Consider the following 19,354-nt stretch of genomic DNA (forward strand, 5'->3'; position numbering starts at 1 on the left):
AAAAAAAAAAAGAATATTTATTTAAAAAAAAAAAAAAAACTACCTACCTCACAGACTCACTTAAGCTCTTTTCTTCGTCTCCACTCTCACACACACTGCTAAAATCAACCTTTAAAGAACTTTACTTTCTCCATTGCTTAGATCTCCAGTTTTTGTTTCTCTTTTGTGTGTGTGTTATTTTCACAGCAATTTTCTCTCATTTTCTTTGAATGAAGGATCTATCTGAAGTTATTAAATCTCTGCAAATGTGAATAAATTATATTCTCTCTCTGATCCAATCATTTTTCTCCTCTTTTTTTGGTAAAAATCGTGTTGTAAAAGCTTCTTTGATTCGCTCCTTTATTACTTGCGTAAGTCTAAATTTTCCTTTCTTTTCCTTTATTATTTTTATTATTTTTTATTTAATTTTTTCGAGTGATATTGTTATGATCTTCTTCTTTACCACCGAAAATGCTTGTGAAGATTCTGGTATTTCTTTCTTTTTCTTCTTCTTCTTCTTTTTTAGTTCATTTTTGTAATTATTCTTTGTTTGGATCGTAGATAAAAAGGACGTTGACGCAGGTTGACGTGAATGTAACTAAGAAACGTGAGCTTCCGGCGGGATTGGATCGGGTTTTTTAGTGTCTCTTCGGTAATATTTTCGTTTTTTATTTATATTTTTCTCTTTTTACTGATTTAAGTACTGTTCTTTTTTTCTTATAGAAAATGATAATATAGTTTTTTTTGTTGGTTTTAATGCAATAATATAGTTTATTGAAGTAGCTGAAAAGGGCTAAACTAATTTCAGCTAAATCCAATCTCCACTGATATAAGTTCATTTTTAGCAGGAAAGATCTATAAGCCCAAGTTGGTTTATTTATTTCATCTCTATAAATGTCGATATCAAATAATCACTTTTACAGTCTTGTTCCTTACATATAAAACTATAGTTCTTGCCTTTTCAAGAAAGAGGAAAATATTTTCATAAAAAAAAACAAAAACAAAAAAAAGGTAATTGCTGTTAAATTTGACTTCAAAAAACCCAGCAATTTTCTTGAAATACTGATTTAATATGAAGCAGATCTCTAGTGAAGCGAGAGAAATGAAGGCGTCAGGGCTTGGTTGGGCTGTCCTGTTGGTGCTATTGGGGCTTGTGGTTAAGGGAAAAGCTGAGATTTACATAGTGACTGTAGAAGGTGAGCCTATTATTAGCTACAAAGGTGGTGAAAATGGCTTTGAAGCTACCGCTGTAGAGTCAGATGAGAAGCTTGACACTACTAGGTAAATTTCTTAGTATTTCGCATTGTTTTCAATTTGGGTGTGTGCGCGCGTGGATGTGTTTATTTATTTATTTTATATAAATGTTTTCAGATTCTGTTGTGGGGTCTTGAACTTATTTGATTTTTTTTTTTGGGTTCATATTGGACTTATTTGATATCCTGTTAAGCAATTGTCGTGTTTGAATGATCTATGCACATTTTTGGGCCTAAAATATTACTATGAATTTGAGTATTTGACTTAACTATGTTGTATATAGTACTAGTTTATATTATTTGGATTTAGAAGCAGATAACATCATATATGAATATTTGTTCAAAATGAATATATTTAATTTTTTGATTTTTTTTCTCGCATGTTCAAATATGCTAAGAACATAGGTGTCTGTACATGAGTAAGTGCTGTGAGTTCCTAGAAAAGACCTTGTAATTCTATGCTTTGAAGTTTGAACCATTCTTTTCGAAATTGAGCTAATTTTTACCTTCCTATGCGATTAATGAAACCTCTCATGTAAAACAATAAGGTGGTTCAGTCTACTGTTGCAAAGTCTTTTGGTATCTTACGTACTGCCTTGGCATGTATGGTTTTCACTCAAATTTTATGGGCTCACACAATCTCTTAGTTGATCAAAATGTTCCAATGCTTGCTTGGCTAATAATCCCCTTCCGTTTTTTTTTCTTTTGTTATCGTTTCAGTGAATTGGTAACGTCCTATGCTAGTCATCTTGAAAAGAAACATGATATGCTTCTTGGTATGCTGTTTGAGCATGGGAGTTACAAGAAACTCTACAGTTATAAACACCTGATAAACGGCTTTTCAGTTCACCTTTCCCCCCAACAGGTGAAATAACTTTTTAGCTGCTACACATACCGTATTGTTGTATTTGAAATAACTTTTAGCTGAATGAATACCTGCAAAATTTTTTTTGAATCCAGTCTCTCCTTTATCGTTCCTTACACCTTGACAATATATTAGTAGGCAGAAACTCTAAAACGTGCTCCTGGTGTAAAGTCTGTGGAGAGAGATTGGAAGGTGAGGAAACTTACAACACACACTCCACAATTTCTGGGCCTCCCAACTGGTGTATGGCCGGCAGGAGGTGGCTTTGACAGGGCAGGAGAAGACATTGTGATAGGATTTGTAGACTCAGGAATTTATCCACATCATCCAAGCTTTGCAGCCCATCACGATGACCCATATGGACCTGTTCCAAAGTACAGAGGAAAATGCGAAATTGACCCTGATACCAAGAGGGACTTCTGTAATGGCAAGATCATTGGAGCCCAATATTTTGCTGAAGCTGCAAAAGCAGCTGGTGCCTTTAATCCTACGATTGATTTTGCCTCTCCCATGGATGGCGATGGACATGGAAGGTTAGTTGCAATTATTATTTTGCAGTTATGTTCTAAATAGGAAAACAATATGCCACCTTATCTTTAATAAATATACCTTCGAGAGAGGTCTAACTTTTATATCCTTGCTTCATTACATGAAGGAAAGTCTTAAGGACCTAAATGAGCTCATTCCAGTTTTAAACAAAAAAAGTGAACGTATGAGAATCAGAAGTTGGAATGTGATTGCTTGGCTGAAAAATACTGATCAAGGATGTAATAGTTAAATGTTCTACATGCTTGTGTAAGTGCTAATATGCATTTAATATAACATAAAATATAATTATCCCCAGTCAAATATATCAACAAAATGTCAGATATAAATCAAACTATTATTTATGTTGTATAATCTTTTTGACACCTATGGTACTTAGACTAAGTCGTGATAGTCGGACAGTGACATGTGTCCGGCTCCTCCGACACGATTATGTTCAATATGTTTACTGAGCTTAAAATGGAGTAAGACTACCTCTAATTTTTTGCAGCATTTATGGGTAAAACTAAGCAGCATAAACTTCTCTTTACAGAACTTCTATTCTTCTCACTTTGGAAAAAGTTTAGCATTTGATGGAAGATTTTTATATGAATTTACTGGTATTGAGTGAAAAATTTGTATCTGTTATTTCATTCTAACAAGCTTCTCTTTTTTGGATGTCACTGTATATCAGTCATACAGCAGCTATTGCCGCTGGGAATAATGGTATTCCTGTTAGATTGCATGGGCATGAATTTGGAAAAGCAAGTGGAATGGCTCCTCGTGCCAGGTAGAGATTGCATATATTTACCTAGGTTATTATGCAGTTAAAAGCTGTTTTATTTTCTTTGATATGGGAATTGGCATTTTTCTTTTGTTTTTTTGTTTTTAGGATTGCTGTCTACAAGGCAATATACAGGCTTTTTGGAGGGTTTGTCGCAGATGTGGTAGCTGCAATTGACCAGGTGTGCCACGATTTTTATTTGGAATATTCATTTCCATGATTCCTATTTATGTTGATTTAAGATTACTGCTAAGTTTACTTGCCTTCCCATCTGTTTTGAGCTTTAGTTTTTGCTTGAGATACAAATTCAACATTATTTATGGGTAGTGTTTTCCTTTTACATCTAACATTTGGGATTCTAGGTAACCAGATAAAGGATCTTCCTTTTGGATATTGTCTTGTATGGCTCTCTCTTGCTAATAACTGAGCCACAGCTTGGATATGTTTTTGTTTAAAGAACACTTCTTTGATGATTATCTTTGAATTGAAGATGTTGATGACTGACATCCTCCTCTGTCAAGAAAAATGTGAATCTGTTTTGGTTATCTTAAGTTGAAATGTGAACCTGTAAAAAAAAAAAAGCTAGGACAGAAAATATCGAGTAACATTTGAATTTGCTTGTGATACGCCTGAAAAGAAAAAGAAGAGCTGTTTTTTTGCTATCCATTGATTCTAAAAGTTGCCTATTTTCCAATCAGTTCTACAGTCTTCTATGTTATTCTTTTGTCAAAAACTTGTGATTTGACAACTTTTATGAACAGGCTGTTCATGATGGTGTGGATATTCTCAGTCTCTCTGTGGGACCAAATAGTCCTCCAACAAACACGAAGACCACATTTTTAAATCCTTTTGATGCTACACTTCTTGCAGCTGTCAAAGCTGGTGTTTTTGTTGCACAGGCAGCTGGAAATGGAGGTCCTTTCCCTAAAACTTTGGTTTCTTATAGCCCGTGGATAGCATCTGTTGCAGCTGCAATTGATGATCGTAGATACAAAAACCATCTGAACTTGGGAAATGGAAAAGCTTTAGCTGGACTTGGATTGTCCCGTAAGTTACATCAACTGTGTTTATTTATTTGTCTGGTACGACCTTTTGAGAATGTTTCTTAAGAACAGTAGATGGAAATGGTTTGGGATCTACATATGAGATGATATGTTTTGTTAATCTGTCAGGATAGGGATTCAGACTTCTTCCTCTTTCTAGTTAATGCTTTTCTTTAGTTGATGCCTTCTTAAGTTGTGGCCAAATGTGCCATTAGTCTCATCGTCAGCATGGTAGCTGATCCTTGCCAATTCCTTGGCGCTTTTAGTATTTTTGGATAAATCTGTGTTCTTTAGAGCTGAAGTCTGGAACTTATGGATTATTGCAGCTTCTACTCATCCAAATCAAACCTACACCATGGTTGCTGCTAATGATGTGCTACTAGATTCCTCAGCGACAAAGTTTAGTCCCTCGGACTGCCAAAGGCCAGAAGTTTTAAACAAGAAATTGGTTGAGGGGAACATTCTTCTTTGTGGCTATTCCTTCAACTTTGTTGTTGGTACTGCATCAATTAAGAAAGTCTCTGAAACAGCCAAGGCTCTTGGTGCAGTTGGTTTTGTTCTTGCAGTGGAAAATGTTTCTCCTGGAACCAAGTTTGATCCTGTTCCTGTTGGCATACCCGGAATCCTAATCACAGATGTCTCAAAGACAATGGTAAGTCTCCTTGCTCCCATTTCCTGTTCTTTTGATATGATAAGCAAAGCTGATAGCTTTCTCACCGGGCCAAAATTTTAACTGTTCTTTTTAACTCAATGATGCTAAATTTTATGATTTGTCTTTCGGAAATCTCTTTTGTAGGATCTTATTGACTACTATAATGTTTCTACACCGAGAGACTGGACTGGACGAGTGAAGAGCTTCAAAGCTATTGGTAGCATCGGGGATGGTTTGATGCCAATTCTCCATAAATCTGCACCAGAGGTTGCACTATTTTCTGCTCGAGGGCCTAACATAAGAGATTTCAGCTTTCAAGATGCAGATCTTCTCAAGCCTGACATTTTGGCACCTGGTTCTCTAATTTGGGCTGCTTGGTCTCCAAATGGAACAGATGAGCCTAATTTCGTTGGTAAAGATGTGCTTGGTTTCTATATTTGTTTCTCTTGTATTCTCAACTAGTGAAAATTTTCGGACCTAATCTTCCTTGTTTTGAGTAGGAGAAGGATTTGCTTTGATATCTGGAACCAGTATGGCTGCACCACATATAGCAGGGATAGCTGCTCTTTTGAAGCAGAAACACCCTCAATGGAGCCCCGCTGCTATAAAATCAGCCTTGATGACTACATCAACAAAGCTCGACCGAGCAGGAAGGCCTCTTCAAGCACAACAGTATTCTGAAACAGAGGCCATGAAACTTGTCCCTGCCACTCCTTTTGATTATGGGAGTGGTCATGTTAATCCGAGAGCTGCTTTGGATCCCGGACTCATCTTTGATGCAGGTATTCTTGCTTTTTGCTTTGGATCCTGGCCTCTTTATTTGTAGCTTTGCGAAATCGTTCGGAGTCTTTATTTGCATTCCCCTTGCCTTTTTGTAGGTTATGAGGATTATGTTGGATTCTTGTGCACCACACCTGGTATTGACATTCACGAGATAAAGAAGTACACAAACTCCCCCTGCAATAGCACCATTGGCCGCCCTTCGAATCTCAACACCCCATCAATCACAATCTCTCATCTTGTCGGGACTCAAACCGTCACTCGCACCGTTACAAACGTTGCTGAGGAAGAAACCTACGTCATCACAGCTAGAATGCATCCATCCGTTGCCATCGAAACCAGGCCTTCAGCCATGACTTTGAGACCCGGCGCATCAAGAAAGTTCTCTGTCACGCTTACCGCTCGATCAGTAACCGGAAGCTACTGCTTCGGAGAGATCACAATGAAAGGTAGCAGAGGGCACAAGGTAACTATACCAGTGGTGGCTATGGGACACTGGCGATAGACTAAATCGTTAAGCAGAACTAGGGAGCATTCTCATCTGCAATTCGTTTTACTACAACCTTACAATTATTCAATCACAACACTGAATTATTCGGTCCTCGGTTCATTCAAACATGGATTTCAGATAATATTTTCACGGATCTTTATACAATTCAGGATTGTGATTGGTTAATTGTGTTGTAGTAATTGTAGATGAAATGGTCCTCGTACTATTATTCTTTGTAATTTGTGGTAATAAGATATGGGTTTTAGATTATATATATGTCTGAAATATATAGATGTGGAATAGTAGTTTGTAAAGGTAAATGCTATAACGTGGGGAGACTTGTAGCATCTTCCTTCTATAAGTTTTGCTACTAATTTTCTTTGCTAATTCCATAAAAAAATGCTTCCTTTACTATTTTGTATTATGTTTTTTGATGGATTGACAACGAAAATTTCCCTTTTATCTCTTTGAATTTCCTTTTGTTAACTTTGATTAACGGGTTGGGTTATTTGTCTAAATCTGAAAACCTGCTTTGAGAATCTTTGGATAAAAGTGATTTGATGAAAATTGATGATTAATTAATAATATTAATAATTAATTTTGTCAAATTAACTTTCATAAAAATTGAACATAAAATTAAACAAATTCATAATTTAAATTGAGTTTATTCTATTTACAAAATTATGAAAAATTCAAAATAATATTAGCAATTAACTTTTATCAATTTAATCCTAAAGCGAAATTAAACATTAAAAAGTTAACACCGTTATTTCTAGGTATTAAAATATATAATTTTTACCAAATACAAGGGCCAAATGATGTATTAAGCCATTAAAAAATATACACACATTGGCAAAATATATAAACACAAATGTTAAAAAGTTGATGCATTAAGGTTGTGAATTTGAATGTTGTAGACGAGGAAAATAACTAAGCTATTGTTTAAGGTTTTGACTTGATTTGGTTAAGATTTTTCGATGTCTTTTAATCATATTGAGTATTGTAGAAGTGGTCTTGATAGTCTTTAAAGTGTTGTTTATCGGGTAGTTAATTGGATTCTTAACAATCGAAGGCATTATTTATAAGAGGGTTTTGTCTTTCGTGCTCTGCTGAAAGTCAACATGCCCTGAGCAGCTACTCTGAAAGTCTAGTTCACAGAACCGAGAGTGTCTCGACCGTACGTGGGCATATGACAACCCATCAAGTGGTACCATATAACCCACCAAGGGCAAGATGCTCACACTGCCTTGATGGGTGGCCATACACACACGTACGGTTGAGACATTCCCGACTCTATAAACTAAGTCCCTAGGGCAGCCACTCATGGCACATTAGCTCTTGACAGAGCATGAGAGACTAAACCCTCCTCGAGAGACATTCAGTTGTTTAAGTTTAATTAACTACCTGTAGATAACATTTTGAAATTTTTTTTTGAAAGAGCTAATTCTCTCGAACAAGCATTAGCTAAATTTGAAATCAAGCCGAATCGAACTTCTTCTAAAGGAGAGACAAAAGATCTTGTGGCATTTTTTTCTAATTTTTTTAAGAAATATTAAACTCGTTATCACTTAATGCAATAAATATTAGTGACTCTGGATTCAATTTAACATGACTATCTAATATCAAAAACTAAGAAAGAAAATAAATTTATGATTTTAAATTAAAATTTCACCATTATTTTCATAAACTAGACCGATTGATTTAAGAGCTGATTATTTGGGGTAAAAAAACAGGAGGAAGTAGAAAGAAAATTGCAGAAGCTCAACGGTGTCGAGTCCAGAGCATTGAGCAAACTACAAACACCAAACTTCAACAAATCACTTCAAAAAAAAGAAAAGAAAAGAAAAAAAAGAGCAGAGCCATGTCTTTACCCCCAAGGCTTTCTCGTTTATCATCTTCTTCCCTTCCTAAAACCCCACCTCTTCAAACACTGCTTAAACGCGGCTTCACCCCCACGCTCAAATCCATCAACCAGCTCCTCCTCTTTCTCTCCCGCTCCCGAAGATTCAACGCCGTTATCCACCTCTTCTCTCAGTTGGATTCCAACAAAATCAATCCCAATTCCCAAACTCACTCGATCCTCATTTGCTCTCTCCTCAAATTGCACAAATTCGAAGAAGCCGAACATTTGGTGAGTACCCAGATGTCGAAATATCCCGATTTCCCCAAAACTCGGTTTTGGGATTCTCTAATTCAAGGATTTGGTGTCATCCGAAACAACCCAGAGAAGGGTCTTTTGTTGTTAAAGGATTGCTTGAGGGATTCTGGTACATTGCCTTCTTCTTTTACTTTTTGTTCGTTGATTCATAGTTTTGTATCTCAAGGGAATATGGATAGAGCAATTGAGGTGTTGGAGTTGATGACAGGTGATAATGTTAGATACCCTTTTGATAATTTTGTTTGTAGTTCAGTGATTGTTGGTTTTTGTAAGATTGGGAAACCTGAAGTTGCAGTTCGGTTTTTCGAAAATTGTATGAATTCAGGAGCTTTAAAGCCTAATGTTGTTACTTATACAGCTCTTTTAAGCAGTTTTAATCTGTTGGGTAAATTTGATGAGGGTTGTGAGTTGGTTTATAGTATGAAAAAGGAAGGGCAGGCTTTGGATGCTATTCTTTATAGCTGTTGGATTTTAGGTTACTTTAGAAATGGGTGTTTAATGGAGGCTTTGAGAAAATATAGAGAGATGGTTGAAAGAGGAATAAGCCCTGATACTGTGAGCTACACTGTCCTTATTGATGGGTTTTCGAAGGAAGGTAGTGTTGGAAAGGCAGTTGGATTTCTGAAGAAGATGTTGAAAGATGGGGTGATGCCGAATGTGATTACGTATACGGCAATCATGTTAGGTTTCTGTAAGGAAGGGAAATTCGAGAAGGCATTTAGGTTGTTCAAGGAAGTTCAAGATATGGGGATTGAAGTGGATGAGTTTATGTATGCAACGTTGATTGATGGAGCTTGTCGGAAAGGAGATTTTGATTGCGTCTTCCGTTTGTTAGATGAAATGGAGAAGAAAGGGATTAAGCCAAGTATTGTTACTTATAACATAGTCATCAATGGTTTGTGTAAGGTTGGGAGGACATCTGAAGCAGATAATGTATTCAAAGAAGTAGCCGGTGATATAATAACGTACAGTACTCTGTTGTATGGTTATACCGAAGAAGGGAATATAAAAGGGATTTTTAAGACGAAAGAAAAATTGGAAAAATCTGGTCTTTGTATGGATGTTGTTGCATGTAACATACTTATCAAAGCATTCTTTATGGTTGGTGCATTCGAAGATGCTCGTGCACTCTACCAAGCAATGCCGGAAATGGATTTAAATGCAGATTCGATTACTTATTGCACAATGATTGATGGCTACTGTAAAGTGGGCAGAATAGAGGAGGCACTTGAAGTATTTGATGAGTATAGGGTGTCATTAGTTTCTTCTGTTGCATGCTATAATTGTATAATAAGTGGGCTATGCAAACAGGGAATGGTCAATATGGCCATTCAGGTGATTATTGAACTTGGTGAGAAAGGTTTCATTTTGGACATGGGTATCTCTATGATGTTGATCCGGGCAGCTTTTGCTCAAATGGGTGCAGTGGGAGTTATGAATTTTGTTTACAAACTCGAGAATTTCGGGTCAGACACTTACAATAGTTTATGTGATGATGCTATCCGTTTCTTGTGCAAAAGAGGCTTTGTTGAAACTGCAACTGAAGTGTACTTCGTGATGAGGAGGAAGGGTTTAATTTTGATGAAAAGTTCGTATAATTTGGTATTAGAAAAGCTTATTTATGGTGGGAAAACGTCTCTAGTTGGCCCTTTTCTCAATTTCTTCCTGAAAGACTATGGCCTTGTTGAGCCTTTTGTTGGCAAGATTTTGGCACAATACTTGTGTCTTAATAATATGGACATTGCACTACAGTTTCTCAAGAAAATGGAGCAAGTATCAACAGTCAGTTTACCTCCCTCGATTTTGAAAAACATTGTAAAGGAGGGTAGGTTATTGGATGCATATAAACTCGTCTTAGAAGCCAGCGAAAGTTTCGCTGATATGGATGTGGTTGATTACTCATTCCTGGTTCATGCCCTTTGCAAAGAAGGATACCCTAATCAGGCCTTAAATCTGTGTTCTTTTGCCAAAAATAACGGGATTACTCCAAACATTGTAACATACAATTCGGTCATAAATGGCTTGTGTTGTCAGGGGTGTCTTGGTGAAGCACTCCGACTATTTGACTCGTTAGAAAAAATTGGCTTGGTTCCCTCTATAGTTACATATGCAACACTAATTGATAATTTATGTAAGCAAGGTTTACTGCTGGAAGCCAAAAATTTATTCGATGGTATGATTTACAAGGGATGTAAACCGAATATACGTGTATATAATTCATTCATTGACAATTACTGTAAGTTTGGTCAAATGGATGAAGCCTTGAAGCTTCTATCTGATCTTGAGATCAAGAGTGTTAAGCCTGATGAGTTCACTGTTAGTGCTCTGATTTATGGGTACTGTATTAAGGGTGACATGGAAGGTGCTCTTACATTCTATTCCGAGTTCAAAATGAAAAATGTATCTCCTGATTTCTTGGGTTTTATTCATATGGTACGAGGTCTTTGTGCGAAAGGAAGGATGGAAGAGGCAAGGAGTATCTTGAGAGAAATGCTTCAGACAAAATCCGTTGTAGAGCTGATAAATAACATTGATACCAAGATCGAGTCAGAGTCGATAGAAAGTTTTCTTGTATTCTTATGTGACCAAGGAAGTATCCAAGAAGCTCTGGTAGTTCTTAATGAAATCGCATCTATACTTTTTCCTAGTCAAAAGTGGTCCGTTCATCAAGAATCTCAAGCACTGAACAATGGTTTGAAGAGTGAAGCTCTTTCCGCAGTCTCTACTGTGTCAGCTGGATCCAACAAAATATCCGGTTTAGATGGTGCAGCGGAATACTATGATATTGGAAAAGAGGAATCTCAATTTCGTAGTTTTGACTTTTACTATTCCTTACTTAGTTCACTCTGTTCGAAAGGGGAGCTGCACAAGGCAAATAAAGTTATGAATGATATGCTTTCGAGCTTGCAGGGAGATATGTAGTCAAATTACTTTTATTTGGCTGCCATGACTAAAACCTAAAACTTTCTCTGCCCGGGAGATAGGACAAGAAGCGATGTACTTACAGGCTAAGGCTTGTCTGTTTCTGATAAACAATAACCATGCCATTTAAACTTCTTATCTTCCAGAAGGTAACTTTGGTTTCTTCATTATGCACTTCAATTATGACATATTACCCCTTTTCCGCTAGTCTAATTAGTACTTGCCTCTCTATGTATAGACACACATGCACTAGCATGTTTTCTGAGATCGAATTTACCATTTTCATGTGCAGGCCTGCCTGTTTCTGGTTAAATTTGTTTTTTGAGATTTTCATATATTTGGAGAGTCCTTGGAGGATCATATCCTCAACTGAAGTTCGGAAATGGGCAAGATGCGGGTGTCAGACATGGGTACTCCAAGAAAAATGAAAAGTCAGGAGCAACATAGCCATTAGGTAATGTAAAGTCTACCTACTTTAATTGAAGCAATTAAATAGTTTGGATCCTTTCTTCATGTTAAGCTGTCGGTAATGATATTCATATCTGTAGGTTTCATGTCAATATTGGGGCATATACAAAAATCATATTCGGTGGTAAATGTATCATGGAGGTCCCTGCACTAAGAGTTAGATTGCATTTTGCTTCCTTCACTCAAAAAATGGGCAAATTAGTCCCTGTACATTTTATCTAAGAGTAAATTGGTCTTTTTTGTTAAAATTTCATCCTTTTTTACTGTTAAAAACTGGTGTGGCTAATGAAATAATTAGATAGTTACATCTGGAGTGCCACATGTACCTTATGCTAACATACAGGTACCAGTTTTTAATAGTAAAAATGGATGGAATTTTTATCAGAAGAACCTGTTATTCTTTGATCTAATGTACAATGACTAATTTGCTTATTTTTTTTAGTAAAGTGGGCAAAATGCAATCTGACCCCTAATACAGAGGCCTCCATGGTATTTTTACCATATTACGGTATAAGTATTTGTTAATCATACTCCGTGCATGTACAAGTTTTATGTTTCTGACTCAATCATTCATGTTCTTGTTTATTACATCTGGGTTTGGATGGCAGAAATTGCATTGCTGATGCACGTTTCATGCTGGCCATTTTTCCAGGTGAGAACTGTACTTTGGACTCTTGTTTCCTTCTGTTCAATTTAACTTCTCATAATGTTGTTTTCATTTGTATGTCCTGAGAAGGTTGATCTTGGTGATATTGCAAACCGGTCAGTAACACTTGTTGACTGGTCTGCAAGAATCGGCATTGAGAATCATCTGGCTCGGGATGTTACCCATGAGCTTCTAAAGGATATCATGGTACATGTGCTTATAACTTATCTTTTAAGCAATCCCATTGTGATAATGACTTGCCACTCTTGATGCTAATGAGTGCGAGGTAGCAAGATCATTAAGAAGCGTACCTTTGGTCTTTTGCACAAACATGGGAAAATGGCAACACTTAACAACTTACTACCATAACGATATGCATTAGAATTTGCAGTTCCTTTGTATGATAGATGAATTCTGGCATGGTTTGTCATCTTGGAATACCATAGTAATACGATGATCCATGCAATAAGTGATGAAAACTTGTACATTTCACACACTTTCTCTTGCACATTTACGACTCAGTAAAATTACTAGATTCCTGACCCTTTTTTTTGTGTTCTTTTTTTGATTGAGCGAAGAGCGGGTGCAACCTTGCCTAAAGAACGGAATCAAACAACCATTTTACCTATTTTGCAAGGAAATTCTACCCAGAAACCCTACATAAATTGATGATCCTCCTCATCTCTGACTGCGGATTTTTTGGACGGATTAGAGCAAAACTGCAGGTTATCAAGTTGTTGGTGGTGTGTCCTAGACGGGTAATTTCTTGTCCAACCACCCCTCACATCTTTTCCATTGATACATATTCTATACCCATATACATACACATACATGTATGTGCATATACGTATTTGTACGTACATGTGTTTGAAGGAATTTTTGGAGATTCATAAACAAGAGTGAACTGATGCACTAGGTAAGAAAAAATAGATGTTTTATTGTTCAGAATTGATTCAGGTATAAATTTTAGATATTCGTTATTTGATTCTTTGTAATAAAGTCAAATTGAGCAGAGATTATTTTACTAGATTATTATATAACGTTAAGTGAAAGAAGAAAAATTAAAAATTTATACTAATTTTTTTAGTGAGTTGGTATCATACGTTCATCATGTCTAAACCCAAATGTGAAATTATTGAAAAAAAATACAAAATAATTTGAAGGTATTTTTGTTCTTTTTATTTTATATAAAATCTCTCTCTCTCTCTCTATATATTATTATTTTGTGGTTGACCTTTAATTGGTCAAAGGTTCTAACCATATTATTGTGGTTCTAAATAATTGTTTTAAAAGATTTTATATACACTATTTGAAACTTATTGTAATAATATTTGTTGTTGTTCGTAAAGAGTTTTTAGAAACTTTAGAAAGGCATAAATGCACTTGTAATAATCTTTTGTGCTCTTTTGCCAAATAATCAAATACTCTCTCTCAATTTTGATTATTTAATTAGAAAAATATTTTAAAAAATGAATTTGTATTTCAATCTCAATTCAAGCTATAAAATAATGTAGACACCTATAAATAAATACTATAGCTCATTTTATGATTCTATACAAAACCAATTCAATCAATAAATTCCGAAAAAAACATAATCAAACAAGAACACCTATATTACTCGATTCAATTAATAAATTTCGAAGAAAAACATGATCAAACAAGAGTACTTATATTACTCTGATTTGGGTGTGAAAGTTGGATATGGCTATATATCGGACACAAGTATGATAAGCTTTTTCTAAATTTTGTCCATGTATTTGAAAGGATAAAAGGTCATGTCCTTATAATATTTAGGTTGATCCGAATAACAATGCCTTAAAACAATGAAGAATCAAAGTAACATCACTCAACAGTGCAAACTTGTAAATGACAAATAAAATATGCATCTTGCATGGATTTAAAAGTTAAGCCTTTATATTTCTAGAAAAGGGTGCACCAGTCATGTTTTGTAACTTTTACAGAAGAAAAAAGAGTTTCCCCCTATGTTCTTTCTCATATATGATCAATGGCACAAAATGGGGGAGAAAATGGACAAGAAATTGCCTGTCCGGAAGGACGCAACCCTAACAAACTCGTTACCCTCTGGCCTTGTTCAATTGTCATCCTCGTTGTTCTCTTCCTGTTACCCTTGCACTCAAGAATTGTGTGATTGCAAAACAAGGCCATTTACAAATGTATAAACCTCTACGTAAAAACGAGATGGAACGGAGAAAATATGACCGATCCGACCAAAGTATTCAGTCAAAAATTGAGGAGTGTCACCAATTTATCTAAGGTTTCTGGATAGAATTTCCTTGCAAATAGGTAACATGGTCGTCTGGTACCGTTCCATATACAAGGTTGTAGCAGCTCTTCGCCCTACAAAAAGGACGGACAAACGTAAAACTATATTCGGAATCTAGTAACTATACAAACTCCTAAAAGCATGGGAAAATGTATGCGGAATGTATACCCCAGCGTTACTTGTTATATGGGTCGTCATGTCAATCGACTGCAAAAAGAATAAAATAAAAACCGTCAGAATCTTAGTTCATCATGCTGGATATTTCATCATCATACAGAGGAACCACACGTTTGTAGTGTATTTGTTAAACAACAAGGTCTTATTAATAAGTTATCGAGTGTACCGTAAAATTCCTTAGAAGATCATATGTGACATCCTGTGCCCTGTATGATTTAGGGTGCCATTTTCTCTCAGACCAGTCAACGCGTGTTACTGACCAGTTTGCGATGCCACCGGGGTCAACCAACTGATAAAAGGAACAAGCGTTAGAAGAAGCTAAAGTGAAATGTATGAAACATGATGCAGAGTATGATTCTTACATTGAAAAAGGTTGGGAGGTAATGCTCGTCGGCAATGCAGTTTTTGCCATCCGCATATGGCTGTAATAATCAAGAACGTGAATGACTGAATGTCAGCAACATAAACTTAGGCACAAATTCTATCATTTTGTGCCCTTGTTAAAGCTAGAAATACTGTCTTAGTGCTAATGCTAATAGTTAAGCTAGAAAATGACGGAGATAAACATCAATAAGGATAGTTGAGACCAGTCTAACAGACAATAGTAAGGATACGTAATGCTTTCGATAAACAGCAGTTGTTAAGAGCTACTTTTGGCATCATGTACCAAAAAAAGTTACACTTAGGCCACCTAAACTTAATTCTTCTTATGTTTCAACATTATAGTCGAAATGGTGAATACAAAGAAGAATCATTAAAATTGGAACAAATAAAAGTGAACCAACTCTCTCATCAATGAATGCAAGGCTGCTGTAAATTCGAAACGAGAACCAAATACAGTAAATAAAATTTACCCTGCAGTAATCCCGAAACCTTGAATAGTAAAGACTGTCAGCCATGACTAGCAGAGCATGCTGCCGCCTCATTGTGAACCACTGCATAAAATTCAATGATTTAAACTTGCTACAACAAGACACTGTATAAGTTCATAAGAGACTTTATAATATCAATTAACACATACCTGTGCACCCTTTCTGAAGTCTTTCTCTTCTACTTCAGGTAACATGCGTGTTGAATACCTGCCATTTCCATGAGGTCCAGGATCCACAAAGCTGGCAAACAAAGTGGGTGGGATAAATTTCAAATAAGGGAAACGGTGCAACAAAGTCCATTATGCGTGTGTGTATGTGTAATACTCTCAGATTCTACTTACCAGTCAATGAAACTCATATTAGCATGCATTAGATAATTGTAGACGTAATCAAAATTATGCAATGGAATACAACTGCAATGTCACCATCAATACTTCAGATTAGGTAATAGTACAAGTAAATATATATATATATATATATGTATATTTTGGGAGGGGCGGGGGTGTTAATGACACGAACTATATTTTACCTGTCAGAGAGTAAAACAAAATGTTGGTTATCAGGATCTTTTAGAGCATATGCCAATAATCGTCTCTCTGCATCAACCATAGAAAAAGCTCCCCATGTAACCTGCAAATTCAGTGTCAATAAATAAATCAATAGATAAACTAACCGTACAATAATTGTTGAAGTAGTCATATATCAGATAGCAAAGCTCAACCACAAAATTTGATCTAAGAAACATACCGGAGAACTGTGAATTTCCCGGTTAAGGAAGTAAGGGCTCACATGCACTGGTTTTTCTTTTGATGCATGGATATAAACAGAAAATCTTCCCTCATTACCCTGCCAAGAAAATTGAACAAACCTTTTTATCAGGATACATGGTATATAACATCTCAAAAGTAACCAAAACCAAAAATGAAGAAAAAGATATACAAAGTTATTATAATTCCTTTCTGCAAGAATTCAACAGAAACAATACAGACTGAGCAGACAGTCGATATAACCAAAAGGCATTGATACAGACATCCTGAATCATACAAAGCAGTGGAATCTGCCTTGTCCTCCACCTTAGCAATTATATCAATTCACAATAAGCCAGATTGATTTCACTAGTACCTTCACCATACACATTAACATATTTGCATTGGCAATCAACAAAGGAAATGTTCTTTACTAAAATGAAATACATATGGCTCTCATTCATATTAGGCAATTCCTGGACACAAAAACTAGTAAAATGACCAACCTGAAATACTTTATTACAATCAATCTGAAGAGACATAAGTACTACTTGATTCACAAATAAGCTTCATAAAGCCAGCAGCTTTTCAATAATACTATAAAACGGTCCAAGTTGCCTACACTTAGTTACTAAACTATAGGGATAAAACTAGTAAGCTCAACCTTCCTTTAATGGTAAGATTTGTATATGATCTATCCAACCCTGTTATATAGGAACAATCCCTGAATGAATTTCTTCCCAATATATCAGTTCATTGAAGCTAAGTTCAAGGATAATAACCATGAGATTTAATGGAATAAAAAATAAAGTCCACGAAGAATATGCAGACATTAGATCACGGAAGGGAAAAATGAACTCTCAACAACAACCAAAAAAAACTTACACGGAAGAACATATCCCAAAGCTTCTCAAATGGCAATGAACCTGGAGTTAAGAACATGAATGCAATTTTAGGATTTTTTGATTCGACAGGAGGTGTATCCAAAATATCCCTAACCACAACCCGTGAAATAATCTCCTCATCAGTTAATTCCCTTTTAGGAGGAGGAAGCCAATCAGTAAGGACCTTGCAACCTCTAGAAGAAAATACATAACATGCAACATCGCTGTTCGGTGGATAGATGTAAGCACAAACTAGAAAAAGGCTGACAAAAGAAACCATTAAAATAATCCATATTGGCCTCTTCAAAGGAGAGCGATGGCGAGATCCAGGCAAGATCTTAGTATCACCCATGCTACCTAATCGCCACTCCTTAGCTACCTTCATCTAGTATAAACAAAAGAGCTCTATATTCATGTGTTTCTCCTTTGTTTCAGTTTCCTCCTCAAGGTAATCAATCAGTATCCAACAACCAACCCCAGATTCTTCAATGGATCAATGTAAAGTGATCTGTAAAAAGAAACCATAGGTGAAAAAGAGTTACAATACTTAGTTTGTAACACAAGTATCCATCATATCTGAAAAACAGAACTTAATTAAAAGGGTCCACTTAAATACCAAGATAAACCTGATCAATCCCTTAACCTTAAAGCTACATATAGGTAAAAAAAATAAAACTAAAAAGAAGAGTAAATTCAACCAAACGCTCTATACTTCAAAATAAATACAACCAGTATACAAAATTTACCTTCTTTTTTTCTGTTTTCTCAGTGCAATTCAAAAGGCTCAAAAGCAAACACTATTTTTCAACATGTGCGAAAGAAAGAAACGTAAAGATTTATTTCCCTAACTATTAAAACCAAACCACAGCAGCAGCATCTTTCAATCACTTCCATTAAAAAGTTTGACAACAAAAAAAGTCAACTCAAATCAAAGACCTCGTTGATCTAACAAATCTAGACTAGAAGACTCGTTCAAATCCAACAAAAAAACACTTGATCATTCAATTCCTCTCCATAGTTCATAACAATCATAAAAAAAACATAACCAATCAATCAATTCAACAATGAATGAATCAAACAATGGTCATTTCTTTTTAAAAAAAACTGATAGAAGCAGCAAAGTTACCTTAGCAATGGAGCTCATCGAAGAAAACGGAAGCGATCTTCAAATCTCCGGATTTGAAAGATCCAACAAAAAAAACAAAAACAAAAATGGCAATGAAGATCTAATGGAAGCCAAAAGCATGAAACGATGAACAAATATAAATAAATAAATAAATTTGTATATTAAAAAGAACAATTATTTACTTCAATAATTTAAACTAATTTTCGACGTGTTTATAACTGAATTCTTTGTTTTTGTTTGTGAAAGAATGGAGAGGGAGAGAGAGAGTGCTGGCGGGTTGGTAATATAGTATTTTAGCTAATTTCCAAACAGCCGGCGATTTAGTCTAATAATTGGTTAAAATTTGTCATAAGTCCCTGTACTCTTCATAAATTTGTAATTGAGTCTTTATACTTTTATTTTCAAGAAGAAGGCATAATGTCAAATTTACCTCTTAACATTTACATCTTTTGTCAATTTGATCTTTCTTTTGTTTTTCTTTTTAGCTAAATTTGACACTCAACTTTTTAAAAAGAGTCGGATTTGACCATCAACCTTTTGAAAAAGAGTTGAAATGATGTTTTTTTTTCTCTTAACGAGAATACTAACTAACATGTTAAATTTTTAAACACAACAACTTGCATGATAGCCCATGAGTACTTCGTGCTAAATTTTTTGAATTTTTTTATATATTTATTTTGATTTTTTTATCTCTATAATT

At 35.4% G+C, this 19,354-nt stretch overlaps 3 protein-coding genes across 7 annotated transcripts; 2 read left to right on the top strand and 1 right to left on the bottom strand.

The window, feature by feature from the left end:
* Nucleotides 1-49: 49 nt before the first annotated feature.
* On the top strand, nucleotides 50-6,782 carry LOC105790171 (subtilisin-like protease SBT2.5). The gene is made up of 12 exons (XM_012617628.2): nucleotides 50-350; nucleotides 541-631; nucleotides 1,061-1,260; nucleotides 1,953-2,097; nucleotides 2,236-2,630; nucleotides 3,317-3,412; nucleotides 3,515-3,587; nucleotides 4,168-4,453; nucleotides 4,776-5,101; nucleotides 5,246-5,513; nucleotides 5,602-5,883; nucleotides 5,980-6,782. Exons 3-12 carry the CDS (start codon nucleotides 1,082-1,084, stop codon nucleotides 6,384-6,386), a joined length of 2,457 nt encoding a protein of 818 aa, XP_012473082.1. The 5' UTR covers nucleotides 50-350; nucleotides 541-631; nucleotides 1,061-1,081; the 3' UTR covers nucleotides 6,387-6,782.
* Nucleotides 6,783-8,082: 1,300 nt separating this feature from the next.
* Nucleotides 8,083-13,577, top strand: LOC105790172 (pentatricopeptide repeat-containing protein At5g57250, mitochondrial). Of its 5 annotated transcripts, none has more exons than XM_052634751.1 (5): nucleotides 8,083-11,600; nucleotides 11,744-11,905; nucleotides 12,000-12,571; nucleotides 12,656-12,772; nucleotides 13,144-13,577. In XM_052634751.1, exon 1 carries the CDS (start codon nucleotides 8,233-8,235, stop codon nucleotides 11,449-11,451), a length of 3,219 nt encoding a protein of 1,072 aa, XP_052490711.1. In that variant the 5' UTR covers nucleotides 8,083-8,232; the 3' UTR covers nucleotides 11,452-11,600; nucleotides 11,744-11,905; nucleotides 12,000-12,571; nucleotides 12,656-12,772; nucleotides 13,144-13,577. The 5 variants fall into 5 exon arrangements, with proteins under 5 accessions (XP_052490711.1, XP_012473084.2, XP_012473089.2 ...); XM_012617630.2 differs by having other exon boundaries at nucleotides 12,528-12,571; XM_012617635.2 differs by lacking the exon at nucleotides 12,656-12,772.
* Nucleotides 13,578-14,457: 880 nt separating this feature from the next.
* LOC105790174 (glycosyltransferase BC10) lies at nucleotides 14,458-18,903 on the bottom strand. Its single transcript, XM_012617636.2, has 11 exons — nucleotides 18,655-18,903; nucleotides 17,530-18,036; nucleotides 16,646-16,744; nucleotides 16,428-16,528; nucleotides 16,240-16,311; nucleotides 16,048-16,138; nucleotides 15,881-15,961; nucleotides 15,389-15,448; nucleotides 15,193-15,315; nucleotides 15,018-15,056; nucleotides 14,458-14,923 (listed from the first exon to the last, which is right to left on the bottom strand). Exons 2-11 carry the CDS (start codon nucleotides 17,911-17,913, stop codon nucleotides 14,807-14,809), a joined length of 1,167 nt encoding a protein of 388 aa, XP_012473090.1. The 5' UTR covers nucleotides 17,914-18,036; nucleotides 18,655-18,903; the 3' UTR covers nucleotides 14,458-14,806.
* Between the last annotated feature and the right edge of the window lie 451 nt (nucleotides 18,904-19,354).

Source organism: Gossypium raimondii, chromosome 8 (genome assembly GCF_025698545.1).
Source record: "Gossypium raimondii isolate GPD5lz chromosome 8, ASM2569854v1, whole genome shotgun sequence".
Taxonomy (NCBI): domain Eukaryota; kingdom Viridiplantae; phylum Streptophyta; class Magnoliopsida; order Malvales; family Malvaceae; genus Gossypium; species Gossypium raimondii.

What these genes read in the sequence shown, in the direction of transcription:
- LOC105790171 (XM_012617628.2), top strand. Translation starts at nt 1,082, where the DNA reads ATGAAGGCGTCAGGGCTTGGTTGGGCTGTCCTGTTGGTGCTATTGGGG. An exon ending in GAGAAGCTTGACACTACTAG is followed by an intron (nt 1,261 to 1,952) that starts GTAAATTTCTTA and finishes TTATCGTTTCAG; the next exon opens with TGAATTGGTAACGTCCTATG. An exon ending in TGGTAGCTGCAATTGACCAG is followed by an intron (nt 3,588 to 4,167) that starts GTGTGCCACGAT and finishes TTTTATGAACAG; the next exon opens with GCTGTTCATGATGGTGTGGA.
- LOC105790172 (XM_052634751.1), top strand. Translation starts at nt 8,233, where the DNA reads ATGTCTTTACCCCCAAGGCTTTCTCGTTTATCATCTTCTTCCCTTCCT.
- LOC105790174 (XM_012617636.2), bottom strand. Translation starts at nt 17,913, where the DNA reads ATGAAGGTAGCTAAGGAGTGGCGATTAGGTAGCATGGGTGATACTAAG. An exon ending in TTTGTTTTACTCTCTGACAG is followed by an intron (nt 16,312 to 16,427) that starts GTAAAATATAGT and finishes GTGACATTGCAG; the next exon opens with TTGTATTCCATTGCATAATT. An exon ending in ACCTCCCAACCTTTTTCAAT is followed by an intron (nt 15,316 to 15,388) that starts GTAAGAATCATA and finishes TCCTTTTATCAG; the next exon opens with TTGGTTGACCCCGGTGGCAT.